Source organism: Coffea arabica, chromosome 1c, assembly GCF_036785885.1.
Source record: "Coffea arabica cultivar ET-39 chromosome 1c, Coffea Arabica ET-39 HiFi, whole genome shotgun sequence".
Taxonomy (NCBI): domain Eukaryota; kingdom Viridiplantae; phylum Streptophyta; class Magnoliopsida; order Gentianales; family Rubiaceae; genus Coffea; species Coffea arabica.
In genome coordinates, this window is record NC_092310.1 from 7,235,099 (window position 1) to 7,245,246 (window position 10,148).

Here is a 10,148-nt window from a genome sequence, read left to right on the forward strand (position 1 = left end):
TGTATAATGATTTTGAACATATGAAATTTGCGAGAACATTTCTTCATCAAAATTGGATGAGGATAGTAAAAACATATAGATAACTATTGTTGTTAATAAATTAATGTAAAAACGTATATTCAAATTGAATAAACGAGCATGAAGCATTGAATTTTAGACACCAGAAATATTTCATGTTTTTACATATCTTGTAAACCTCAAATTGCTCTGTCCTTGTTCTCTATGTCGAGTTGAGTCAGGATTTGTTTCCTTTCATTTCAACTTAGTTAGGTCGAACTGTACACCCCATGTTTGATGGCTATCATCAAGACTTATGTCATAAATCACCTGCTTTAGTATCTTTTGAACAAGAAGAAAAGACGCTTGAGTTTTCTCCCCCTCATATATACACACGGTCACTATAACTTCAGCTCTATTTATTGGTTTGAAAAAGATACTGCTCATTTGAAATTAAAATGTGAAATGAACGATTAATAGCAGGAACCAATTTCACGGCAGCCTATAGTTCTTACCTGCTCACGAGTAACAGAAATCACCTGCTCAGTATGGAATAAATCAAGAAATGTGAACGTCCTTAGTAAGTCAGTAAATAGCGGAATGAAACATCAAATACTGTTTGATAAGGCCATAAAACTACCAGAGTGTCCATTAATTAGCAGAATGTCTATTAATTAGCACATGTTGCCAACTTCTAATTACAAAATCCTGGAGAAAGTAAATCACCATCGCAGAAGCAATCATGCCCTTCACCAGATCTAGAAAGTTCTTGCTTATCTTATTCTAGCTAGAACTAATCAATCTACTAGCTAGAAACTAATCAATCTACTAGAGATCTATGGATCTCTCGACCATTGAAAGGTTTAAAAGCATTCGAGTATCCCTTGATTTATTTAAGACAAGATTGCTCTTATCCTGATATAATCAACCTCCCCAAATATCAAAACCAGATACTGCAAAATCTAGACTTTGTTGAGCACATCATCTCCGCCTTGATCTTCCTCCTTGTTGGATTGTGTAATTGAGTTATCTTCATCAGGATTACCACACTTGTACCACTTTGCACAGAAAATGTAGATCACGAAATCAATTGCACTCAGGCAGGCAATGAGGAAGTAGAATTTGTCCATGTGACCTTCATTCAAGTCCTCAGGGATCCATCCAGGTTTGTCACCCTTAGCAGTTATCTGCATCACCATATTAACCAGCATGCTACTGACAAAGTTTCCAATCGAGATTGAAGCCATGCAAAGGGAGCTTCCAAAACTCTTGATTCCATCGGGAGCTTGGCTGTTAAAGAACTCCAATTGACCAACATACATGAACACCTCTGAAGCTCCTACGAGAACATATTGTGGAACTTGACAAAATATGCTTAAAGAACTGGATTGTTGTCCGGGGATGACTCTTTTAAGTCTTTCAATCTCTGTTACACCAGCTGCAATCATCGCTAGCATTCCTATGATTATCCCAGCTCCCATTCTTTGAAGCTCAGTTATACCTTTGGGATTTCCACTCAATCTTCCGGCCAAGGGGACAAGAATTCTTTGATAGATTCCAGTGCAGAGTAGGACACTGCAAATGTCAAAAGCAGACATGCTAGCAGCCGGAAGATTAAATTTCCCAAGACTTTTATTCATAACTGCACCTTGCTCTACGAACAATGAAGCCATTTGAGTGAAAACCACAGAGTATATAATAGTGCAGAGCCATATTGGAAACATTCTTATAATACATTTGGCTTCTTCAACCTGAGTGATGGTGCAAAGATTCCATGCACTTCTCTTGCCAAAATTTTCTTCTTCTGTCATTATTGCTGCCTTGTCCAAAAACCTAGCATTTTCACAAACAGGAAGCCAAAATACTTAGATAATTAGAATTAAAACAGGATTGATAACATGCAAAAAATCCATTGTTATGGAATTAGTTTTGAAGTTAATTGAAGATATGTTTATTTACTCACCCGAATTCGTCTGTGTGCAGAATCTTTCTACTTCCTTTAATTACTGATTCTGATCCTTCTACCTCATACAGTTTATCACTATCAACTTGAGGAAGCTTACATTTTTTTATTGCAGCAACAAATACTTGAGCAACACGCGGCAAAGGGTTACCAAACGGCTTGATATATCGATAGCATGATGAGCCAAGCAAAAATGATGCCAAGGCTACAACAGCAGCACCTGCGGACACCCAAAATCCTAGTGTCCACCTGCCAGTATCCTCATAATATACCAATATGGTATTTGAGAATAGTGAACCAACATTGAGAGCAAAGTAGAAATAGCAAAAGAAAGCAGCTTTGGAGGATTTCTGTTTTGGATTATTCTCATCAAATTGATCTGATCCAAACGTTGCAAGAGTTGGCTGGTGTCCACCATATCCTAGTGCTACGAGATATATTCCTGAGTAAAAGATTGCATTGCCAATTGGTGTAGTGGGATTACAATCTAGTATTCCATCACCACATCCAACAGGTTTAACCAGCATAAGCCAGGATGACAATGATACAATCACCAAGCCCTGAAAATTCACGTTAAACATAAATTAGATCTAACCATATCCATGCAGATATAACAAAAAACATATAATCCTTGAAATCTACAAAATCTGAAGTAGTATAGAGAAAAGTTAATTTACCAGAACAAGAATTACTTGAAAGATTGCACAGGTTAAATATCGACCCCAGTATGAATCACTGAGAAAGGCTCCGACAAGTGAGCACAGGTAAACTGTTCCAGTCCATTTGCTGACATTATTGGCTGCAGAGGCATTATCTTGGCCAAGAACTCTGGTTAAAAACAAAACCAGATTTACACTGACACCAAAGAAAGCTAATGTAGCAAGACCTTGATTTGCTGAAGGATGAAAAAAGTAAAAAAAAAAAATCAAGAAGATTAATTGATGGTAAGAAATTCAGGAAGATTGAAGAATTATTAAAAACTAAAGTAGCATTATTTTGTTAATTTGGCAGACTAAAATTACCGAGCAAGAGAAATGCCGAACTCCAGCCTCCCAGGTGGTTTCTTATAGGTAAGACTCCTCCAATATTCAGACAAAGTTTCTGTTTCTGATCATAGTTGGCAGACCTTTCAACTTCAGACATTTCTTCAAAGACATAGTTCTTCTTGCTTGCTTGTTCCTGAAGAATAAAGAATCAACATTCTGGATCAGTAAAGTTTAATTTACAGATTCATTTTTTAGTAAGAAATACAAAATTATGTCCTGAAACTAATTACTACTTCAAGTATTAGCTATTGAGATTCAACTGAGACTCAACTCATCTGTTAGGTATTATAGAAATTTTAAACTATCTTGAGACATAGTATGAAACAGGTGTTAGTGAATGCAAATTGGACCTAAGTTGTGGAAAAAAGGCTGAGACGCGGTCACAATTTCAAATTTGTGAATTCTACTTGTATTAGATAATAGACATGCACAAATTTCTGAATGCTACTCAATTTTTTTTATATCTTTTTCTTTTTTGTTGTGATTTAAGAAAGGGAATATTCGAAATAAATTACAAGAAATGGTAGAAGAATTCAAGACCATTACTAGATCACAATGAAAAGGACAGTTCGAAAATACTATGAAGAGAATTTTGGACACTATTGTACTCACAAAAAGTGGGTGATATGACACCCGAAAAGCACAACCATGTTTCAGTAACGCTTCAGTGACTGCAACAAGAGCAAATTGACTCATTGATCCAAAAAAAAAAAACATGAATTCTCCTCCAATGTGCTGAAGTGAAAAAAAAAGATGAAAAATAAAAGAATGAGAAGGGATATATCCTCTACCTTTTGTGAGATAGCCGTGTTTAGCGAGTCTACCGTAGCCATGTAAGATTTTGTCTGCAAATTCTGCAATAAGAAAACGAAAAAGAAATTCAATAGTTGCTGCAAAGAAAGACAAAACTATGTGAAAACTTAGCCAAAATTTCTCTAAGGGTAACAAGCATCAAAGAAAAACCAGTAAGTTATTTTCTAATGAATAATACTTCAGTATTGTCTTTCTTTTTTATTGATGAATACAATACTATATTCAATAGGTTAAGATGATGCTAATAAACTAAGAAAGAAGTAAATCAGGCAAGGTCAAAGTATGAGAAGAATGCCTTATAGACGCCAGCTGACATTTAGGAAGTTGTAAACTTGATCAAGAAAGCAAGTCAGAAAGAAGAAGTTTGATGCACCTTGTGCAAGAAATCGCCAATTTATAGCAATGTAAGAAGAAATGGTGATGTGGGGATGACAGTGTGAGTCTTTTTCATAATTATCTATCTTTCTTCAAGAAAAATATTGTTCTTTGGGATAAAAGGAAAAAGAAAAATGCTGACATGTAGCAAGATGGGTATTCATTGAAAACCTCAGTGCTCTAAAAAATTGCTGATCACAAGTTTTGCAGAACTGTCCCAATCAGTGGATTTTTATGAGTCTCTACATATAAGAATGAGGTAGACAATGTTCTCTTCTATGGTTTTTTGTTTTACAATTTTTTTAAAAGATTGAAGTGCTTTTTATTTTGCTAATTAACTTTTTGCATCACCAACCACAACAAACAGTTCAAATTAATAACTCTTCTAGAACAGCATAAAAGTTGCAAAATGGAATCAAACAACTTCAAGGTCCCTCTCAAACTTTATGGTTAAAAGCTAACCTTCCATTTATATGATCACAGCAGCCAAAAAAATTCCCATACTAAGCATACAAATTTCAGGTATATGACAAGAAAATTAGGAAAAGATGAAAAGTTAATAGGCTAGAAATTCTGATCTAATTGGCCTAACCTAATTACAACAATGAATCCAAAAATTATTGCAGATATTCTTTACTTAGATCATGCAATAATTGATCAAATAATTCTTCTATTTAGGTGTAACCTAACATATAGTATTTTTTTGCTGGTACAAGCCAAAAAAAAAAAAAAAAAAAAGTCATTTACAGAACCCTCAAATAAAGACACATGCAAAAGCCATAAACAAAATATCTTAGAAAACATTACTTTAAAACATTATCAAGTTCACAAACCTTTTCTTAAATTTGATTACTGAAAGTAATATGAATTCCGGAGTGTTTCCAGACTCTGGCGAAGGCGAAGATCGCGTATCAACTAGCCCAAGTGGCCGTGAAGCCAAGATGCTTAGTCTAGGACCTCTCGGAAAACTATCAAAGCCGGTTAAATCTATTGACATTTACGGGGACAAAAGATTATCAAATTGTTGACACAGATAAGCCTGTGAATCTCCACCACTTTCTCTGTATTTATTCAAGAATTCTATACTCAAAGGAAATTTAGATTAGAGTTATATTTTGAGAGTTTAGGGAAACTGAAACAAGAAAAATAGTGATTGAGACTGGAATTTTGGAGACGAAAGGAAAGGAAGCATATATATTTATAGAGAAAATTATGAACCAACGTTGTTGAATCAGTCTTTCTTAGGATTTTTAGTGTAACAAACTTGCTTAAATTTAGGTCCGGTTGTTCCTGAGATGTCTCAAAGTAAGTAGAAGTAGACTTTGTGTGAGATCAGGACTCCAAAAAAAAAAAAAACTTCTCTTCTCATTTTATTTTGTTTATTATTTATTTATTAAGTTTCGTGAGCCTGAAGTTTCTCTATGCCTATGTTCTTCGTAGTCTCCTTTTTTTTTTTTTTTCTAATACAGTGAGATTTTCCTTCCAAATGGAGACGAAAAGAAAAGAAAAAGAGCCATGTCTCTTCTAAATGCTTTTTTTTTAAAAAAAAAAACTTCGAACACGAATACAAAGAGAATTGCTGTAGTTGTAGATACGAACCATGTAAGATACATATTGTCTTTTGATAGGTTAAAATAAATATACAATGCGTAGATCCCACTTTTTGATAAACTATTCTTGGCCTGATAAGCACTAATAATAACAAATCGTAGTAGTATTGGATACTTAGACAGAATGGTCATTACGCTTATCGAACTTATAAGTATATCTAAGAACACGAAATTGATAGGCTTTTACAAATTTATTTTTCTTGAATTGTTATACTCCATTTCTTTTTCAAGAGAGGGTTTATTTCAGAATAGGTCTTTTAGAGTCTTATCAATTGCGAGTTTCAAAATTTGAATTTGACAGTACCATGAACCTGATAGTTAGGGATGAAAAGGAAGTAAAAACGGAATAGAGAATTGAAAAATAGTTAAAAAAAAATATTCTATTCCCTTTGTATTGAATTAGATTTCCAATAATGAGGCTTTAATCATTTAGTATGCTATTATGATAGACAGGTTAAAATTACAAGAGAATGTTTGATTCTCCAATCTGATTGACAACTGAATCACATTACAACGTGAAAAAAAAAAGGTTCAATACATTCGTTTAGTTTATTTTTTTCAATTCTATATCTCTAGCGTCAGAAAGTTATGATTGTTTTCACCCTTCACAAATTTAATTTGTACTTTTTCACCACAAGTTAATACTTATCTCCATTCTTTGTCATAAGGAAGCTATATGTCTGTGCTAGTCAACTCTTGTTGTAACGCAAAATATGCTGTCACCATCGAGAGGCAAAATTTTGAGCCACATAAGAATAAATGCAGAAACAGTAAATTTAGGTCAATTGTTGAATACTCATAGCAAGTTATGAACTACACTGCTTATGGAATAAGTTGATAATGCATTCATGGGAAACCAAAGAAAATGTGATAAGGACAACTCCATATATCACAATTATCAATTACGGGACTTATCAAATCAAACATGGGAAGAGTCCTTTTCTGCTGAGCCATCGCTCGTTGAATCTTGGATGAGAACATGGGAAGAGTCCTTTTCTGTTGAGTCATCTCTCGTTGAATCTTGAATGAGCTGTCTTCCACTTGTAATATTCCCAGGTTTGTAGACGTTAACTCAAATATTTCAAAATCAAGAGTCGGCTGATTTAACTAGTCTCCTGTTTTTGTTCCACTGATTTTTGCCGCAAAAGGTGTAATATGTAAAATGCCAATTAACAATTTTGTAGGAACACAAATTGGTTGAGGTTTTTTTTTTTTGAAGGAACAAATTGGTTGAGTTAGTAAGATCGTATTCCTTTTTTTACAGTAAACTGCTCATGATTTTTGAAACATGTTTTGACTCGTAATAGTGATTGAAACCAAACCAACTCAATTTTCTCTTACAAAAAAAAAATTAACAATTTTGTTCAAAAATTTTCACATTGGAAATAATGACCCAAGGCCACGAACACAATACTTAACTTTTATATTTTTTCGAAATGATAAGTTGTTTTATAGAGACACTATAATCGTTATTTTTACATTTGATTAATTACTTTCCAAAATGAACTTCAAACTTTAAAAAATTTTACCACTTAAGGTCGAATCAAAGAGTGTCTTCAGAGAATTATTAGACTTTTTTTTTTTTTTGTAGGGGAGGAATGAAATTTAAAAGATAGGGAAGAAAAATAGAAATTTATACCCAGCACTCCTCTAAATAATGGGGTCCAAATATTTTATGTACTTTGAAAATTGCATTAGTGGATAATCCACTTATAATCTCCGAAATTTATCCTAGCAAAAACTTTGAAACCACCAAAACTTTTTCTTACTAGAAAAAGAAAGACAAAGTTGCCAAGATGTTTTTTGGGTTTACAAAAGGTTTTACTATCAAATATCTTTACCTTCTAAAATGCTTGATTAGCTTCATCAGTTATCATGCAAATTGCATCTATTATGCTTTTAGCATTTCCTCCACGTCCTGAGTCCTAACCATGAGGTTAACGCTTAACAATCTAATGACTTGTTTCCCACATATATTATGTACTTTATCAATTTTGAACTTTGCTAAAATTGGTGTTTGGATACCCGTTATTTGGAAATTTATTCATCATAATATTATAATACTTTTTACAATATAATTTATGTGAAATAAAATAATAAATAAAACGATAAAAAGATAGTTGGAAATTGGTTTACACTGTAGTACTTTTTACAATTAGCCTATGGATGCATATATCAGTCAACGGTGCCATTTCAATCTATCGAATTATTTAGACCCATAAATTTTTTCTATTTATTTATTTTTTGCTGAGAAATTAAAATTGATACTTTTTTGTTGGAGCAACTTGTACATATTGGGAAATTATTTGTTGGAAAATCTACTTTTGACCATTGAAGTAAATCATGAAAGATTTGTTATACAACCCACACTTGCTTTGAGTGAGGAACATGATTTGCTGGATGAACATACACACATACTGCATAAACATGCCCGCGCACAACACGCGACACATATTTATTCAAACTATGATCTGGAAAATAGTCATCAAAGATTTGCAACCCTTTGGTTCCTTTTTTTTTTTTGGGTAATATAATAAACCTATTTTGCATTTAGTAAGCTTTTAGTTTAATTTTCTTTTTTCGTGTTATGCTTTTACTTTGATCAAAAACATAATTTATCATGCTGAAGAATCCACTTTTTAACACCTCGAGGAATTTAAACACGCCAATGACTTGAAAGACGAACTAATTACTGTAGTATTTTTCTTATAATATAATATATGTGATATAAAAATGATAATTAAAAATATTTAAAAATTATGTTTATAATGCAAGCAAAATAACAGCAAATCAAACTTGTCCCTCCAAACACTCTAAGACTATATCTAATATCTCGTCCCATTCTAATTTCTATGTCCTCATTCCATATACATACATATGTTTTTTTTTTTTGGGGGGGGGGGGGGGACACAACGGCAATATACATGCATATGCATATGTGTGTATAATAAACATATGTAAATTTGCCAGATAGACCTGTCAGAATCGAATGTTTCCTTTTCTTTTGAAACTTTTAGTCAAGACATGATTTTTGCATGGCACAGAAACTTCAATGCACCAAAGGCTCAGCATTTCGCCCAAGCAAAATTTATTGGCTGACCTAAAATGATGAAATTTTGTACAAGTGCGTGAGCATGTTACTCAGTGGCCAACAGATTTCACTGTTTTGCAGTCTGCCAAATTCCAAATGCATCATATTGCACTGTTCTCAGGTGCGTTAATTAAGGTATCTCCACAACAAGTGTTTCCAGGAGGGCATACCTATCCAACCACTGGGCCAAGTGGCCATCAGGTAGGGATTTAAGTCCCTCCTTGGGCTGTTGGTGAGGGTTCAAACCTCACCAGCAACGAAAAAAATCTAAGAATTGTGTCATAGCACTCTCTTGATTTAGTTGGGTTTGTATATCCACTAACCTCTACAACAGCCTCCTTAGGCTCCCCCTCCCCCTAGATTAGGATAGAGTAGGTTATATATATGTATCGTTGTTGATAAAAAAAAGGAGGGCATACCTATCCATGTACATCCTTGATGACAAGGCAGCATTTAATGCTATTTTTGTTGGCAAATGAGGATTTTTAGCCTTAATCATAGGCCTTGTTCTCACTTGTTTTAGATTTTGCAAAACCTAATTATAAAAAGTGATTATAAGAAAATAATCAGTAAAATTTATTATTTAGTTGATTATGAATTTTAACTTTTTTTCTCATTAAAAAAATTTATAATCTGAACATAAAACCAAACGAGTGCATCATAAACTAATTATCTAAAATCATAATTTATAATTAGTTGAAATAATTAATCGAAAACAAACTCATAGCATATAGCTAGAGGTTAAAGTTAATTTGATTATTGCATGTTCCTTTGATTTTAAAAATAAATATTATCTCCCTCATCCTAATATTTCAAAAGTGAATGATTTGAAGCGCGCAGGCTAAATCCTAGTTGCAAATTGTTAACTCCTTAATGGTCACTAGTGCTGTACAAGCACTTATCGAAAGGGTAGGCTGCCCACTTATCCCAAACCCCCTGAATGCCGCTTAAATTTCAATTTTCATTATATCAAATGCATATGGTTGCAAGAAAAGGTAGCAAACGAGTCCACTTTAGACTTTGGGCCATAGGCATCGACAATTGAAAATAATGAGGATTTGAATTTTTATATAGGTAGGTCGTGACAACTTTTGTCTGGTTTGTCCTTTTCCTATATTATCGACATTTTTACAATGAAAATTTGGTGAATTTTCGTGGCTCCAGAGCGCTTAACGGTTAAAAATAACATTAAAAAGTCATCTTAATATGTTACATATTTTAATTTAATAAATTTATGTGGTATGAGATTCAGG

The 10,148-nt window shown here is 33.3% G+C and overlaps 1 protein-coding gene across 1 annotated transcript; it reads right to left on the reverse strand.

The window, feature by feature from the left end:
* Positions 1–598: 598 nt before the first annotated feature.
* Positions 599–5,241, reverse strand: LOC113736719 (protein NRT1/ PTR FAMILY 7.1-like). The gene is made up of 6 exons (XM_072054731.1): positions 5,028–5,241; positions 3,798–3,860; positions 2,983–3,139; positions 2,638–2,855; positions 1,961–2,520; positions 599–1,830 (listed from the first exon to the last, which is right to left on the reverse strand). The coding sequence occupies exons 2-6, from the start codon at positions 3,837–3,839 to the stop codon at positions 960–962; spliced, it is 1,848 nt and encodes a 615-aa protein (XP_071910832.1). The 5' UTR covers positions 3,840–3,860; positions 5,028–5,241; the 3' UTR covers positions 599–959.
* Between the last annotated feature and the right edge of the window lie 4,907 nt (positions 5,242–10,148).

Bases quoted from the DNA above. Each gene is read 5' to 3' on its own strand.
- LOC113736719 (XM_072054731.1), bottom strand. From the start codon at position 3,839: ATGGCTACGGTAGACTCGCTAAACACGGCTATCTCACAAAAG. The intron at 3,140-3,797 runs GTAGAGGATATA...TTTATTCTTCAG, and splicing joins ACACGGCTATCTCACAAAAG to GAACAAGCAAGCAAGAAGAA. The intron at 2,856-2,982 runs GTAATTTTAGTC...TTCATCCTTCAG, and splicing joins TTCGGCATTTCTCTTGCTCG to CAAATCAAGGTCTTGCTACA.